Raw genomic sequence first — 18,521 nt, forward strand, 5'->3', positions numbered from 1 at the left:
TGCTGTGTTGAGTGACTGGATAGTTTTAGCGAAGCCTGTTTCTGCCCCCACCACAGGGTGAATTGTCTGATGATGCTCCTCAGGGGGCAGCCTGGGGTGTGCCCACAGTCACCCGGGGTGACGGTGCTTTGGGCCTGGCTTTCTGCCTCACCTCTTGACCACACTCAGCTGTTAGTATCACTGATCACTGACTGACTATTCTATTCATTTCAATGATGTCCTGGGACATAAATTGCTCCACAGCTTAATCCAATCAAATTAGGGCTTTTTTTTTTTTTAGGATTTTATTTATTTATTTTAGAGAGAGAGTGGGAGAGGGGCAGAGGGAGAGAGGGAGAGAATCTCAAGCAAACTGTGCTGAGTGTGGAGCCTGATGTGGGGGCTCGATCTCATGACCCTGAGATTATGACCTGACCCAAAACCAAGAGTCTGATGCTGAACTGACTGAGCCACCCAGGCACCCCTAATTTGGGCTTATTTTTTTAAGGTTTTATTTATGTATTTATTTGACAGAGAGAGAGAGAGAGCACAAGCAGGGGGGGCAGCAGAGGGAGAGGGAGAAGCAGACTCCCCACTGAACAGGGAGCTCGACTGCAGCCTTGTGAGTGACCTCAAGTCAGAGGTTCCCAAATAATATGCTCCTGGGCTCCTGACCCACAAAAATTCTGAGATAATAAATGCTTGTTTTAAGGAACAAAGCCTTGGGGTAAATTGTTATACAGCAATAGATAATTTCTTTCTTTTCTTCTTTAAAGATTTTATTTATTTATTTGACAGAAAGAGAGTTAGCGAGAGCAGGAACACAAGCAGGGGGAGTGGGAGAGGGAGAGGGAGAAGCAGGCTTCCCGCTGAGCAGGGAGCCCGATGCGGGGCTTGATCCCAGGACCCCGGGATCATGACCTGAGCCGAAGGCAGACGCCTAACTGACTGAGCCACCCAGGCGCCTGTAATGTGGGCTTCTTTGAACTGATGCTTCCCGAGGCCAGTGTTTGAGATTTGCTCTGACCCCAGGAGGGCTCCTTCCAGCACTCTCTTTCCTGCAGACGAGCCCACCTGCAGTTTGCCTGTGTCTGCAATGCACGTATTCATTTCTCCCCCTGGCCTTTCACCACACCCTCTGCTGACTGGACGGGGCCCTCGGCTTGAATTCTCCATGCTCTGCGCAAATAGGCCTGGTCCTTTGGGAAGAGATTGGGAATCACCTACCTTACAGCCTGTTGCTCCTCCAGGGCAGAGTCTCTGAGCCATGGCTCTGGAACTGGGAATGGGGACAGAGGTGTGCCGCCTTGTTCAGGAGCTGAGTGTGCCATGCCGCAGGGTGGACAGGAGCCTCAGGTCCTCTTTAGCATGCCTCTCCAGGTGTGGAGTGCCTGCCTCGTGAGTCAGAGGAAGGGGCCATCCTCCTTTCCCCCCAGTTGTCCCAGTGGAGAACCTCTGCCGTGAGTGAGGGCTGGGTAGAAGAAGGAAGCCCCCGCATCCTGTTGAACTTGCTGGAGTTCAGCTTCAGCAATAGGTACCGGGTGGGGGGGGGTAGGGGATGGGGAATGGTGACAATCTGCTCTTGCCAGGAAGATAGCCCTCCAACTGAGGGTGGGGGAGAGGGGGAGAGGTACTGTGTGTTCTGTAAGCACTGCCTGGAGTGGAGTTTCTGTCTTCCTGGGCTGGGGATAGCAGGCAGAGGGAGAAGCAGACTCCCCCGCTGAGCAGGGAGCCCTACGTGGGACTCGATTCCAGGACCCTGGGATCATGACCCGAAGGCAGATGCTTAACCAACAGAGCCCCCCAGGTGCCCCCTAGACTTTTTGAATATGTGTTCTTTGACTTCCTGTATGCCTGAAAGACCATTTCCAGAGAGTTTAAATGACTGCTTTTGATAATTATTATCGTTTTTGCTGGGGAATGGGTTTTGGAGCTTTTCACACCATCCTGCCAAAAGTCTGGCCATCTGTTTTCAAAAGCATCTACTTACATTCACTCCGTGCTGGTTTGACACCTACACCCAAAATGACTGTGACCTTAAACGCTCATTGTTTCTGAGGCTGTTTTAAACATCTGGTTCCCTAATGCCCCTGCTCCCCTCCCACTAGTGTACCTGTTTATAGTTCAATGTTCTTGCTTATAAAAGCATATTTGAGTAATTAAGTGACATCACATGAGGGCAAGTACCGGTGTTTTGGTGAGACTCCATCTAGGAAATCCCTCCAACAAATTGTTTACAGAGAAACCGGGGAGTCACCTCACATACACACATCCACACAATGTATTGTGAAAAGCTGGTCCCCACTGGCATGTGCTTTGTCATAGATCATCTGGGTTTTGATCTGTGGTTCGAGAGATCCAGAGCAATACTAGGAAAATGGTCACTGTTTTGATGATTCATCACCGGGGTCTTCCCTGCCCACAGGAGACTTAGGAAGACCGGTCTGCTTTGATGCCCATGGGGGTTCTGTTGATTCCTGGTGCGTTAGGTCGTCCATGTGCCCTTTGCTCCTGCAGGGTCCCACCTGAGTGCTTGCTGCCTGGTATGGGAGCATGTCACCCAATCTCCACGCTATCCCATTTCACTTTCGTAAAATAAGGACCGGCGTAGCCGCATGGAGATCCTTGGGGAAGAAACAGGGCATCGGTACTCAGGGCTTCACGATGGAACCCGCGTGCCCAGTGCTCTCGGCTTCCCCCTCTGTGGGCAGGGTCCCCTCGCAGACCCTGAAGAGGTGACGAGGAAGCTTCTGGCTCAGTCAGGTGCTCGCACAGTTGTCTGCCTCCCGCCCTCCTCGCTCGCTCAGTGTATTCTGGCGTCTGGCTCTTAAAACACGTGCGAGAATGTGTGTTACCAACTAGCACACTGCTTGTTCTTGCTTTGACATTGGTTACATATATTACACTCAGTGTATGTGGACCAAACTGTATCACAAACAGCGGTCCAACAAACGTTGCAAGCACCTTCGCCGCACATAACGCTCTTTATTTATCTTTCTGTGATCGCCAGCTGTGCGTGTGATGCAGACACGACGTTGAGCCGTGTCAGACCGATGACCGCATATACAAACGAAGGACCTTTGGCTGCTTTGAGAGCTTTCAGGGTGGAAAGTGCACGAATCAGATAAATCCCCCATGGAACTTAGATCACTAACATAAATGTGTGGATTATAGGCAGAAAGGAGAAAGTAAAGCTAACGTAAATTAGATTCTTGCGTCGTAAATGAAATCGCTAATCTACAAAGATTCTCCTAGTAACTGAAGATGACCTGCTTTTGCAAGTTTCTGTCCAGGAGTCTTGTTGACTACTCCAGAGAGATCCTGAGACATGTGCCAGCCTATCTCAGGAATATTTTCTTGTGGGGTGTTTTTCTTTCCTTAAAGAGTTTCATAATTCAAATCGTCTAGAGCAAAACTAGAAGTGGCCTAGTTCCAATGAAACTTCATCTTGAAAGAATTTTAAATAGTAATATGTTATATGTTCATAGTGCAAATTTATTAGATAGTGATTGGAATTTAGCATGAGTTTTTCAAAATGCATTAGCAAAGTATGCCCACGGGGCTGCAGTCTGTGTTAATGGTGCACATGGGCCCTCCCATGCGTAGAAGAGTGAGGTCATCCGTGCATACTGTCCCCTCCCACCTTTGTGCTTTATGTCGTTCTGATCCTCATTCTCATTGGTTCATCTGCTTTCATCTGTGTTTCCCGAAGAAATGTGAGGTTCTTCACGCCAAAGCAAAGTGTTCTTCCATTTGGATGGTATCCTGCGCAGAAACTAAATTGGACTGGGTATCTGTTTACTTACTTGCTCAGTGCCAGACGTGGTCCCTGGTGGTTTCCAAGGAAATCATTCAGTCGCCTAGCATCCTTATCAGACAGACGTGACTCCTGGGTCCCATATCGGGTACGTGGAGGGAGGGAATGCATTCCAACCCGGCCAGCCATCTGGGCCCACCGTCAGCAGCACGCACACTGTCAGACGTGAGGACCACCAGACCAGAAACACGCTCCATGCTCCCCTGTGTCCCCAGGATGCAACTTCACCTGCAGACAGGACCCACGGCTCGGTGGACCCACGTGCCTGCAGCCTTCCAGACCTCAGTGTCTTCCCCACCTGAGACGTGGAAACACACCCCCACGTGGGAGGCCGTGGTGAAGACAGGGTTGGATGGGCTGGGTTAGTGGGCAGCACAGGGTGGGTCCCCTGTTCCTGAGCAGAGGAGCGGCCAAGATGCACATCTCCTTCAGAAATCCTTCCAGGCAGCTCAGGAGAAGCACCAGGATGCTTCTCTGCCTGTTTTCATCCACATTTTATCAACGTCCTTCACAACCTCTCAGCCATGAGTGGATTCGAGACCATCAGTGCCGAATGACGGGAGAGGTTGGGGCCACGCTCACATCTGGGGGAAATTTGAAATCGGGGCAGGAGCAGGAAGTCAGAACCTGGACTAGGATCTCGGGGTGCTTCGAGTCAATGAGCCAAGTCACATTATCTTGGGCTTCCTTTTGCACCAGATACATTCCCCTGCAAAATGATTGGACCATCAGCGTGTGAAATGTTTAAGCAAATGAAGGTGCTTATAAAGGTCTGGGCGTGCGATCTGTTCTTTCCATTCATTCGTTCATTCAACTCACAGTTATTAGTTCTAGGTACTTAGGATAGATACAGTAATGAGCAAAATTGACACAAACTGCTATCATCATGATGTGTTCATGTCTTTGTTTTTATTCTCACAGATCTTTATTGAGATGCTATTATGTGCTCACACCACGCTAGGTGCCCGGGATAGGTGGTAGAATAACACAGTTTTTGGAAGCCCCATAAATCCTTGCAGGTGACTCTTTGAGATCGCTCTGCGGTGTGGCTGTCACCTCATGCGTGGTTGCCTGGTCACTGGGGGAGCTACTGTCCACAGCTCCACAGTGTGGGGGATGCACCTCCCAGACCAGCTTCCCCTGTGGTCACTGCACCTGCTGGGTCAGGGCACAGGTGGGAGAATTGCTTTATGTGATGAAGAAGCAAACGCCTGGCTCATTACTTCTGCACTCCCTGTCACCTCTCCCCTGCCACACTTAATCATCACGGACCTGGGGGCCACCGTGCTTCTCAGGGTCGGTCCCCAGCCCAGCTCCTGCTTCTCGAACTCAGCATGTTGCTTTCGGTTCGCATTCAGCATCCCTCTTTTACTGAATAGGGATTGATGCCAGGATTTGCTGATTTTGTGTTTAAAGATAAACCCGTGTCTGTGTCAATGGATTACAGAAAACTGCACAACTGAGTTACAGTCGACTTCTGAGTATTATATTTTTGAAAATCCAGACTCCCCCATCGATTTGGAATAATTACTTTCCTTTACTGTATCCCTATGGAAGTGGACTTAGAATTTACCCCTCTTAGGTCCAAATAGTTGTGACCGTATTTTAATTTCATTTGACTTCCAGGTTTGGTGATGGTTATTCATTGAAGATTTGGCTCCATCAGGAAACAAATCTGCACAGCGTGATTTCTGACTGCTTGAAACTCCGTTTTCCAGGGATCCAGTTTAAGGTAGTGCTAAAATTCTGCATTCCTTCTTTGTTTTTCAGCTGAGAAAGTGGATAAGTGCATTTGTCTTTTTCCCTGTCTTAGTTCTGCACTGTTAGGACACACTGCCTACTGTCTGGGCCTGATTGCAAAGCTCCCCGCCCACGGCCAGTGAATATCGCTTGGCCACCGTGCAGGACGACAAGCCTGTCTGACCGCTTTGTCGGGTGTCCCAGAGTGGACCCTGGTTACTTACCCCCCACTACCTGTGGGCACAGGGCGTGGCTTGTTCAGGAAGGAAGATTGTGTTGGCTGTGAGGCTTCTAGACTTGCTGTTTGCAGCATTATTTTACAAGGAGTGCCCTGTGCTTGCGATCCTAATCCTCTGCTAACTTGAGGCAAAGTGTGATGCCTGGACTAGCAGGGTCTCCATCCCTGGGCAGCTGGTTCGACCTACAGGATCTCAAGTGCCAACCTACTGAATCCAAATCTGCATTTAAGGGGATGACCAGGCGACTCCTACGCCCATTAACATTTTAGAAGCACCATCTACAGGGTCTTGGATAACTACGTGATTCTAGTTTATCATAAAAAGGGTCTCATCTGTAAAGTAGCTATCACCTGTCTATTTCAACAAGCGCCACTGAGTAAAACTCCACTGGTAAGAAGCGTGCTGTACCAGACCAGGCATTCATGCTCAGGTCCTCCTCCAGACGCCTGGTAACACACTTGCTGCTATACCCCTTTGCACAAATGAAAACAAGGGGCAGAATATTTCCTCTCTTACCAAGAGTTGCTCGCTAGCTCATGGTGAGAACAACAGGGAGCTCTGCTCAAGACCCAGTGAAGTGCAGGCGCCTCCGTGCATCTCCTTCCTCCACGATAAATTCCTCCTTCTGGGTAGGGTGAGGCACCTTCTTGCCCCCAGGGAGGGCTTCCCCATGCTGTGGCAGGGCGAGGGGGCGTATGCAGGGCAAAACAGCCGCTGAGCCTTGAGAACGACCACGTACCAGATATGCCGTCATCTGTCTGTGTTCATCATGATGTGTTCATGTCTTTGTTTTTATTCTCACGGATCTTTATTGAGATGCTATTACGTGCTCACACCACGCTAGGTGCCCGGGATAGGTGGTAGAATAACACAGTTTTTGGAAGCCCCATAAATCCTTGCAGGTGACTCTTTGAGATCGCTCTGCGGTGTGGCTGTCACCTCATGCATGGTTGCCTGGTCACTGGGGGAGCTACTGTCCACAGCTCCACAGTGTGGGGGACGCTGTGGACAGTAGCTGATCTCGGAGCTGATCTGCCCTCCCGCTGCCGTTGAGGTGTGTGGTTTGAAAGAAGATTATCAGTTAAGTGCAGCGTGATCAGTTTTAACGATTGCTCATCATGTGATCCAATTTACAATTTGTTTTTGGCTTTTAGGGGCAGCGCCTTAATTTATTGGAATATCATGTGCCAAAACGATGGGAATGCTTAGCCGACCTGTTCCGAGTCTTAGAGAACAACAAGACCTTCCTGAATATCAAACATTACTCCATTAACCAAACCACTTTGGAACAGGTATGGTACCTTGCACGCTTCGGCCGATTGCATTTTGGTAGGGGCTCGAGGCTTCCCCCAGTCGATTTTAAAACTAATCAGATTACTTCTTGAGGTCGTTCTTTCTTTAAATTAATCGCTGGTTTTACCAAATAGGATGGTGAGTGTTAGGAGGTTTGTTTCTTGTCTGCTCTCCACTAAAGATATGTATTTGGTAGGGCTCCCGTTTGTCCAGAATTACATTGGGCATTCGCTGGGCAAGTCATGCCCCATTAACCTTCCCTTCTTCGTTTTGCTCACCCCCCGAAATGTCTAAGGGGACTCCACCATAGCCGAGCTATAACTGACTTTGGGAAGCCAAGTGTACTGAATGCCAGAATGTAGAATTAAATCCCACCTTCATTCTAAAGCGACGCTCAAAGCGTCCCGAATTTCCCAGTGGTTTAGTAATCGTCCCCACATTGAGCTGTGTCCTCAAAGGATTTATCTGTTTATGGCAGTTTCCAAGGGGGGTGGTATGGATGAAAGCTTTGTGGGTTTTTTAGGAAAAGTCAGGCAGTGCTTTGAAGAGATGTCCATTCTTATAATAATTGAGAAGAGAAGGTCTGGTGTCCTCACAGGTTAACAATGATTTTCATCGTTTCGTTCAGGTATTTATTAATTTCGCTACTGAGCAACAGAAATCCTCACAATCTACTGTGGCTACACCTACTGGGTCTCACCAGCCGCCTCACCTGCTTATCTAAGCACCGAAGGGGAGAAGGGGACGTTTCTAAGAGGAATAATACCCTGTCTTTTGTTACCATTCATCCTTAAAGATCAAAGGACCCCGCTCGCCTTAGAGGAGCTGGGAGTCAGGCTCCTGGTGGCCAGATCCATCCTCTCTTCCTTTCCTCTTTGAAGCTGTTGGCTAACTCATAACCAGCAAACTGGAAGATTGTTTTCTGTAGACTTTCAGGGAGTTCCTCCCACGTGGCTAATCCCTTTGTCAAGCCAAGGAGGGGCCAGCTTCTTCGTGACGACTGAACCCAGAGTCCAACCTGAGACATTTTGCAGCTGTCGGAGACTGGCCATTCCTGAACATTTCACTGTACTTTTAAGGAAACTGAGGCAGCCAAGGCTAGTAACTTTCCTGACTGGTTTGTTTAGGAAATAGTACCTCGGACTGTTTGCTGTTTCTGTCCCCTTTCATCACTAGATAGGCTTACATGTGTCTACATAAAAGATCGAAGATTTAAACACACGTTTTTTTCTAATACTGGATATTATATGGGATGACATGTAAAAATTGCCACTTTTCACACACAAAAGATGTTTCTTAGGAAAATCAGAATTAAGGAGCTTTTTAGAGAACGCTTTAGCAAAATCAAGTAAATTGAACTGGGTACTCTGTGTCATTTATAAAAGTTTTGCCAGACTTCCACAGATTTTAAATATATAGGCAGGGATGGAAAGAAATAGAATGTGGATGTATTTTATTTTTTCTCAATCTCTCAGTTTTCTTAATGCCTCCTGGTATCCTGAGGTGCATTCTAGTTTTAAAGCCGGTGACGTAAACGATCTAGTTACTTCAGATTTTACCAGCAAAATCAGGACCTACTTTTAAATGCTTTAAAATTTTCTAACAGTTCTGCCATTCTCGGAATTACTGTGCTAGTATTTTCAGATAAAAAGCACGATGATGTAGTTCCAAAGGGCTGTAGACACTTGACATTCTGCATCTTATAGCAAAACGTGTGAAGTCCTTTTGTCCACCACTGAAAACCGTTTCTAGCCAGACATTTCTGAGCTTCAAGACATTTCTTAATCTTCACTGAGTAACGTTTTTCTCAAATCTCAATGGAGGGCTGCGTTAATTTTATTTTAAAATTTGACCTTGTCCACTTAAATTTTTGAGTGATAGTAGCTTGTGGCCAAAGGGAACCACTTTCCCCTCACATTTCTTTCCTAATGCAGGATTTCGCTAAAATCTGTCTTTCCTGATATCATTCGTACATACTGGAGGTATTTTTAACTTGTCAGGATTCAGCCAGTCGTGGAGAGTTTTGCTGAATGATTTTGATTCACATGAATCCCATGAATTACGCTTTCTTTAAGTTTAGGGTTTAGGATTTCTTACAGTTTAGGGTTTTTTACAGTTTAGGGTTTATGACCTCCCCCTCAGTTCTGACAGTCTCACTGTCAAAATGGAAGATGTAATCCTTTGTGATGATTGTTGTTGAATCGATCCATAAAATCTGTGACACAGGAATGTGTTTATACTGCGGTGAATAAATGAGATGTGCTTTGATTGAACCTGATTCTTGGAATGGACTTGTGTATTTTCTTGCATCGTTAGGGATCCCGTTTAACCGAGCTAGGGAAGAAATGTACCTATTCAAGATCTTTTAAAGCTTGAAAAGGTTACAGTTTGATTGAGCTTCAGTCTGTGATGTTCTGCTCGTAGGGATTCTTCTCCACCCTTTGAGCCGCTGTATTCTTGAAGGCTGTGTTTCCAGGTAAGCCTTTGAACAATAAGCAGGAAGAAAAAAGAAACTCACTATGTGAAAACGCCATACCCCAGAAGACTGGATAGGAAAGGTCAAATCTTATGTTAGTGTTGAAAATGTCATTGCATTTATAAGTCATGCAGATATTTTATGCCTTTGGAGTTAAACATTTGTCTTAAGACCTTTGGGCTTATGGTCACACAACTGAGACTTTTAAACAAACTGCCTTCTTTGGAAAGCATTCCGAGTAGAGTTCTTTGTAAGGCTGAGATCATCTTGATTATTCCTGTTCCAGCAACCCAGCTTTTATTGTACGGTTTATCTTTACCAGGATATTTAAACAGAGGATGTATGAAAGCCCTCATGCAAAATCGGGATTGGAGAAAGCAAACAAGAAGTGTATTTTTAGAACAGTAAACAGTGGGGGACTTAAGGTTATAGTTGGCTTGGGTTAGTTGATGTTGAATGTTGAACCGAGAAAAAGAGCAGCATGATCGCTCTAAAACCTTCCACGAAATATACACCCTCCCCACCCTCCCCCGCGATTTGATGTTCATGAATATGACATGAATACTTTGGCTTAATCACAAATTTCCACACACCCCTACCCCCTCAAATGGGGGATAGACGTTTAAAATTTTTAGACCGATTTGGGCATGTTTTCATGTTTGGCTTTGCTGTGGTGTGTTGGAGTATTTCAGGTCTGTGATGATTTGGGTATGGTATGCTGATGACCTTACAACCCAGTTTGGCATCCTCGAGTAATTCAGAGCCCCTCACACACACACACACACACACACACACACGTTCATCTTTTTCATCCATACTGTTGAGCCCATTCTATGTGCATAAATAGATGGTCAGTATGGTAAACATGGGGGTGGGAGACTAACAGGTGAAGGACCCCCAGTCTGTTCCTTGAGAACCATGCAGTTAGGCGGGGAAGGTGAGGTGGGATCTGCAGGCAACAAGCACTCCCTGCTCTGGGGCCATGCAGTGGGTCCTTCTAACCCAGGGTGCAGGAACCAGCTTCATGAAATAGTTACCACCTGGGTGGGCCATCACAGATGGAGAAGTGGAAACAAAGGGAATATCAGAGCAAATCGACAATTTTCCATGGGCAATGGATATTTGCCTGCTGTTCTGATAGAAGCTGATACAGCAGCTCCACAGACATCAAAAACCCAGCTCTGCCATTTTTAGACTCTCCCTCATATGCCAAAGTGGCTGCTGGAGCACCAGCTCTCACAATATTTGAAGCAGAAAACAAACCAGATTAAGGGGGGAAGAAAGCACACCATTTAAAGAGGCCTCCTGGCAGTCTACCCCACATACTCAGGCGTACAGGACATTGTCATGCAGTTTTAGCTGAGTCCCTAGAATGAAACGAGAGTTCTGATTCTGTATAAGAACAAAATGGGTGCTGGATAGACAGCCAGCAAGCTCTACTGTAGGAACACAGAACCAGGTGTGTGCCATTTGCATGAGAATGGAATAAAATCACTTTGGGGCATGTTGAGTAAACCAACTAATAGCAAATGATGACTATCTGGGCATTCCGTGTTCTGAAGATTTCTATTTTCAGAGTTAAAGTAGCATGGTAAGATATACAGGTCAGATGCCATCTGTGTTTATAAAGATATTGTCAAGTGGAATGCAGTAGCTAAGGGGGAGAAAGAAGTTTATGGATATTTTCCATTTGGACTTAATAAATAGCCCTGTCACTTACTCACATTGGGAATTCCTATAAGTGTTTTAATAGATAATTTTTTTCCCTCTGGAAAGGGTTTCAAATTGCTGGAAGAAGTCAGAAGCATTTTTTCTTACTTCTTGCTTTTGCTTGTCATTGCAAAAGAAACACTTCACCATGTTATCAGTGAATCCATCACATTTTTCTTTACATGTGAGTGTTTTAAGGAAAAATGGGGTCTACTGACTGAAATGTACATCTCAAACCTAGCAAAATTCGTCGCTTAAAAGATACATCTAGAAATGTCAGGAGCACAGCTTTCTTTTATTTTATTTATTTATTTATTTATTTTTTTAAAGATTTTATTTATTTATTCACAAGAGACAGAGACAGAGAGAGAGAGAAGCAGAGGGAGAAACAGGCTCCCAAGGAGCAGGGAGCCCGATGTGGGACTCGATCCCAGGACCCTGGGATCATGACCTGAGCCGAAGGCAGACGCTTAACCATCTGAGCCACCCAGGCGCCCACAGCTTTCTTTTAAATAGAAGGGAATGTTGTGAACACCATGTTTGTGGTGGCATTTACATCTCATGCGTGTGGTTTGTCTTGCTGAATTTCACCCATTACCAAATTGTGGTGGTATATTATCTGGTTCGTGGTTTTGTCCTTGAGAAACCAGGAACGAGGCTTCAGATCAACCTTCATGGGGCGTCATGGTGGTGATGAGTTCTTGGGTACCGTACTTGTCCCCACTTGCACACTGGGGCATGCTCTGCTCAAATGTAGTCATGGGAAGACTTCTTTCGCCCCAGCATGAATTTAATTGAATTAGGATTACAGACAAGGGCAAAACAGCAGTCCAGGAGAAGTCCACTGGCTGGGCATCAGGAGACCTGGCTTGACTTCCAGCTTGAGTGGGATCTTTTCCACTGAAACCCTGAGCTTCTGTTTTCTTCACTTTTACAATCAGGACGAGATCTCTATATAGCCTAGTGAAATAAGCAAACCTCCACAGGGAGTGCATGAATATACAACATTAGCAAAGAAAGCGGAGCAGATATACCGATAGAAATGGGGTGTAGGAGAATAATATGAAAAACTTTATGCAGATTATTTCAAGACAGATGAAATAGACGAGATTTTTTGGAAACCATTAATGATCGAGATTATGTCAAGAAAAGCAGGCGGGCTGATTCGCTGTGTGAGGTGCTTCCTTGGGGTGCTTGAGCCCACTAGGAATGGCAGCCCCGTCTATGAAAGAAAGATAGGCTTGCTGGGGAGCCTGGGATGAATACTGGAAGTGTTCAGATGAGAACACAGAGGACGCTTCTCAGTGCAAGAAGTTAAGAAGCTCATTTGAATCCAGTTGTCCCCAACAGTGGATAAAATATTTTGATAAAAGAAGAGACTACTTAAAGTTCAAAGAAAAAGTTGAAGCAGGACAATTCCAGCCTTCAACAACAACTGCAAAGTCCTAGGCTGCTCCTGAACTTCTCAGAAGGTTTGAATCATGGTAAACCGCATGACTCGGTCCACATTAACAACTCTTTAAAATGATCAAGTAACAGAGATTCCATCATTCAAACTATGAAGAATCAAAATGGTATGAAAGATGCTTAGTTTTAATTTAGTAAGGAAGCTATATTTTAAGGAAAATTAAAGCCTATTATATATATATATATATATATAAAGATTATGTCAAGAAAACAACTAGCCACACGAGAAAATGAATTGGTAGCCATGGGTCATCACCCTACCTTTAACTTAGCCCAAGACAGGGGACCCAGATGGCTTTATGAGTCATAGAGATAAACTATGTTATACCACTACTTCAGGAAATAAGGAAAGAATTCCTATCAATCTCATTTTAAGGCTAATATAGCCTTGGCACAGAAAGTTCTCCAAGAACAGAGGTAAAGCAAGTATAGGGCAACTTCATGTACAAACACAGATACAGAAATATTGGTAAATGGACCTCAGTAGTGTGTAGAATATGGCTCATAATCAGTATGATTTATCTAAGGATTGCAATGGTGGGTCAAAATGAGAAACTTGGGCGTGTGGGTGGCTCAGTTGGTTAAGTGTCTACCTTCGGCTCAGGTCATGATCCCAGGGTCCCGGGATCGAGTCCCGCATCGGGCTCCCAGCTCAGTGGGGAGTCTGCCTCTCCCTCTGCCGCTCCCCCTGCTTGTGCTCTCTCTCTCTGTCAAATAAATAAAGAAAAATCTTTCTAAAAAATGAGAAACTTAATGCAACCCACTGCGTTCAAAGGTAAGAATGTGAATTGTCTGAGATGCAGACGAAATATTTCCTGAAATATATAAAATATATTAGAAAACTAACATGTTAAAATTAACATTGCAAGTGAATTTCCACAATCTGATCAAATATATCTAATCCTATGTATGAAATGTTACAAGCTGACCTGTGTTGTTCTGTGTAAATACACGATTCCTCTCTCGGGGACTTTGCCCTGCTGAGCTTTTCTCTCTTCTTTCTCTCTCTTGGCACTGGGTCCTCTTCTTCAGCATTGAAGAGGCCCTGTCTGTGTCATTTTATGACCTAGCCTGTCAGTGGCTCCAGTCCCCCAGGAGCCCCTCTTCCTGGCCCGCGGGCCAGACTCTCCGCAGCCCTTGCAGCCCCGCGGACCCGCACGGCCCCCACCTACCGCACTCGGGACACGGCTCGTTAGTGCCACCAGAACAGCCCTGGCCGAGACGGCAAGGGCCTCCACGTAGTTAGGGATGGACTGACATCGGTTGCTGGTTTCCCCACCTGGTCGTTCACCGTCCTCTGAAAGGTTCCGTGACATCCCACTGGACCGCGGTCCTGCTATGGCACTCCCACCGGACCACGTGCCCCATCGAGTCCTGCTGGCCAACCACCTGCTTTCTGCATTTCTGGTGGCTGATACGATGAATACTCACTGCTGTCAGAATACAGCAGAGCATCGGCAGTGATGCCCGGACGCCCCGACTCGCTACCCCGCACACACTTCTCCCCCCGGCTGCTTGAACTGCCTTAGCCTTTGCATGCTTGAAATGAATCCCCTGCTGCCGCGGATTGTACGTGGGAGTCCCTCTGTGGGGCTAACCTGTCCCCTCCACGGGTCAGCCTGAGTGTGGTCCTTTCTGGATGCTTCTCTGCACACTGCCCAGGTCCCTCCCTCCATGATCCCTGTCACTGCGACTGTGTACGTCGTCTTCCCAACAAGCACTGTGGGGACAGTGTCACTTGTGAGCAATTACTTGACCAAGCTCATCTGCCCCACTAAACTGTGATTGCCACTGGGCCAGTGGCGTGGCGTGTGTCTGTGTGCGTGTTTCCTTTCTCCATTGGATTCCCGAGGCCTGGCACCAGATCAGTGATCACTGGATAGTTGTTGAGTTGAGGCTTCCACGAATGAGTGAACGGCCATCGATTTGCCCCCAGAATAACCAGGCCGCTCCAGTCCTCCGGGGCCACGTCTGGTGGGGACGCGAAGCCAGCAGAGAAAAACGCACAGAGAAAAGCAAGGAATGCTGCTAAGCTGAGGTGGAAGCTGCTTATGACAAACAACCACATCCCGAGCAGGGGGTTCCGTGCTGCCAAGAAAGGCACGGAGTTCTGACGGCACCCAGCCTGCACGAGAGGAAGCAGGTGCAATAGGAGGGGAAGGTGGGTGCGCTGGGGTCTGGGCAGCTGCTCTGCAGGCGGGGACCTGGCGCGGCCCCATGCCTCTTGGCAGACACGGCGGCTGGAAGCAGGGGTGTGTCCTGCGAGGTGTGTCGTTCAGGGAGAGAGCCTGCCCTGCCACCTTCCCGGAATTCATCTCCTGCTCGCTTCATGGAAGCGGCCTTGATCAGACTCCCGGACAGCAATCCTGCCACCACCACCATGGGCCTCCCTACGGCGGCCGCTTTCCAGAATCATGCTGGCCCATGAAAGCCTCTCTCTTCCTCTGCTGACCCCCAGTCCTTTCCGCCTCCTCTTCTCCGTCCAAGGAGCGATGAGCCCCACCACCCAGCCCCTCCAACCACAAGCCAAAGGGCTGATCTTACACACCTGTGCTTACTCTCCCACCTTCCAGAACTTAATTCCAAGACACACTCATTACTGTTTGCTCTCTTAATTGTTTGAACCTCCCCTGGCCAGGTCAGAGTCAACTGTGCACGCCTCTGAGTGTCTGGATTCCTATACCCACCTTTATTGTTAAAAAACATCTTCGTATCTTTTTTTTTCAAAAAGCATTTCAAAATCAGGGGCGCCTGGGGGCTCAGTCGGTTAAGCATCTGCCTTTGGCTCAGGCCATGATCCCAGGGTCCTGGGTCCCTGCTCAGTGGGAAGCCTGCTTTTCCTTCTCCCTCTGCCCCTCCCCCTGCTCACGCGTGCAAGTAAGTAAATAAATAAATAAATAAAATCTTTAGAAAAATCATTTCAGACTCAGACCCATTGTGGTAGTCCTGGTGTTGGATCCAGAATGAGCGTTCTTGCACATATGAGGACGTAGGCAGGACCCACGTTACCCTTAAAACTGCATCTTCGCTGTTAGTGGGCACCACGGGAAATTCAGCCGGGAGTGAGCCATCACTCGGAACAGACCACGCCTCAGCTTCGGGTTAGGCTCCGCGGGTTCTCAGCTGCTTCTGCTGCCCCCCCCCCCCCCCGCCACGGGGAAGCGGCCCGTGCTGGTTGTAAATACCTGTGCACGAGCCCACAGCCATCCACGACACCAGAGTCCCAGTCCCCTGGAAAGTCTGGTCCTCTAGAGTGAGCAAGGCCACCCCAACACTCCTGTGTTGTCCTAGGAAACCCTCACTCGCTCACAGCCTTCTTTAGAGGCGTGAGACGTGGATACGTTTTCCTTCAAGTTACTCAAAGTGAAAAATGTAGAATTACCTCCCCCGCTCCCCGTGTAACTATAATGTCCACAAGGAAAAGAACGGCCAGGTTCCAGGTGCCAGGCGTGCAGCTTGTTAATGGGATCACCAGGACATATTAACCACACACCAACTAAATTTAGTCTCCTTCAAGCAAGTTGGTAAAAGAACTTTTCTTGAGAGAGAGAGGAGAGAGAGAGAGAGCTAGCAGGGGAGGCAGAGGGAGGGGAGAGAGAGACTCTTAAGCAGACTCCATGCCCAGGGCAGAGCCCAGCTCAGGGCTCGATCCCAGGACTCCTAGATCACGACCTGAGCCGAAATCAAGAGTCGGACGCTTAACTGACTGAGCCCCCCGGGTGCCCGGTAACAAAGATCTTAATAGGAATTTGGCATCTCTGGGGAAGGGCGTGCATTGTCCATCAGCTAGAAGCAGAAAATGCCATTATTACCGATGACAACAGTATGTCCCATGCTTGTGGAAAACAGTGCTGACGTTTTAAGGCTGATTATCATACAGGCACCCAAGACGGAGACGGACCTGGGACCGGGCACAGTGCGTCCTGGGAGAGGTGTCCTCCAGGCTCGGAGGGCGGCTGCTGGGGCAGGGCAGTCTCTGTCTGCAGGGCCAGAGGTCTGCATGGGAATAATGAGAGAAATGACGGTGCCCTGGCAGCCCCCGGGGGCCCAGCGGTGTGCAAGAGCCGCACCACCCGAGACACCTCTCGCCCTGGAATCACCTGGCTGGCGCCTGCATCGCCTCTGCTGTGGAGGGAACCAGTGCCTGGATGTCAGGAGAACCTACGAGAGCATGGAATTTATAACAATGGAAGAATAGAGACATGGGTGCTGGGCGCCCGGCAAGCCCTTCTAAGACAAGTTTTGTTTCTGGATCTTTCTTCTTAGATCTCAATTTTTATGTTGTCTCCATCTTGCTCTTGTCCTCCAGATTCTTACAGGTCTCCCGTCCAGTTTTCCAGCTCACCCCTTATCTTCCCTCCAGTCTTCTACATAGAAAACACGAATAGGAACTCCCCATGCGGTTCTCATCTTATGCTGTGGGCGAACATCGAAGCACCGTGACCTGAAATAATGAGTGCTTCTCAGTGTGGTGTGAGCAGCCCTCCGTTTCCCAACAGGGGCCAGAGGCTGCCTCTGGGCAGCTTGCCTGTTGTCCTTGGGCATTGGAAAGACCTTTAATAAGGGAAGAATGCCTTTATGGTGGTAGCCCTTCCAAATCAATGTACACAAAAATACCACCAGAATACCTTACGGAATATGGAAGTGGAAAGACATAGTAGAAAAATTGGGTTTTCAGACAGACATGCAAAGGAATGAAACCGAACCACTTTCTTTCACTATACACAAAAATAAACTCAAAATGGATTAAGGACCTAAATATGAGACCTGAAACCACAAAAGTCCCAGAAGAGAGCATAGGCAGTAATTTCTCTGACATCAGCTATAGAAACTTTCCAGATACGTCTCCTGAGGCAAGGGCAACAACAGCAAAAATAAACTATTGGGACTTCACCAAAATAAAAACTTCTGCACAGGGGCGCCTGGGTGGCTCATTTGGTTAAGCATCTGGGTCTTTATTTTGGCTGAGGTCATGATCTCAGGGTTGTGAGATCAAGGCTCTGTGCTCAGCATGGAGTCTGCTTGAGGATACTCTCCTTCTCCCTCTCCCCCCTCCCCGCTCTCTCTCTAAAACAAATAAATCTTTTTTTTTTTTTAAATCTTCTACATAGTGAAGGAAACAATCAACAAAGCTAAAAGGCAACCTACAGAATGGGAGAAGATCTTTTCAAATGACATATCTGATAAAAGGTTAGTATCCAAAATCTATAAAGAACTTATAGAAGTCAACACCCCAAAACCAAACAATCCAATTAAAAAATGGGCAGAAGACATTTCTCCAAAGAAGACATGCAGATGTCCAACAGAAACATGAAAAGATGCTCAGCATCACTCATCATCAGCAAAATGCAAATCAAAACTATAATGAGATGTCACATTTGTCAGAATGGCTAAAATCAACAACACAAGAAACAACAGGTATTGGCGAGGATGCGGAGAAAGGGGACCCCTCGTGCCCTGTTGGTGGGAATGCAAACTGGTGCAGCCACTCTGGAAACCAGTATGGAAGTTCCTCAAAAAGTTAAAAATAGAATTATAATATGATCTAGCAATTCTACTCCTGGGTATTCACCCAAAGAATACAGAAACCCTAATTCAAAGGGATGCATGTACTCCTATGTTTATAGCATTATTTATAGTAGCCAAGATATGGAAGCAGCCCAAGTGTCCACTGCTGATGAATGGATAAAGAGATGGGATACACACACACACTGGAATATTATTCAACCATGAAAAGAATGAAATCTTGCCATTTGCAATGACATGGATGGAGCTAGAGGGTATTATGCTAAGTGAAATA

General features: G+C 47.2%; 1 protein-coding gene and 1 pseudogene across 1 annotated transcript in view; both read left to right on the forward strand.

Annotated features, from left to right (window-relative positions):
- Positions 1-7,792, forward strand: part of ABCA13 (ATP binding cassette subfamily A member 13) — a 372,949-nt gene extending 365,157 nt beyond the window's left edge. Inside the window, exons 60-62 of the mRNA XM_035026542.1 lie at positions 5,423-5,528; positions 6,930-7,067; positions 7,697-7,792. Coding sequence (XP_034882433.1) covers positions 5,423-5,528; positions 6,930-7,067; positions 7,697-7,792 — 340 coding nt within the window. The remainder of the gene's footprint in view (positions 1-5,422; positions 5,529-6,929; positions 7,068-7,696) is intronic.
- A 4,671-nt stretch (positions 7,793-12,463) lies between these two features.
- On the forward strand, positions 12,464-12,890 carry LOC118024587 (annotated as a pseudogene).
- Positions 12,891-18,521: the final 5,631 nt, after the last annotated feature.

Source organism: Mirounga leonina, unplaced genomic scaffold (assembly GCF_011800145.1).
Source record: "Mirounga leonina isolate KUSES-001 unplaced genomic scaffold, KU_Mleo_1.0 Mir_199, whole genome shotgun sequence".
Taxonomy (NCBI): domain Eukaryota; kingdom Metazoa; phylum Chordata; class Mammalia; order Carnivora; family Phocidae; genus Mirounga; species Mirounga leonina.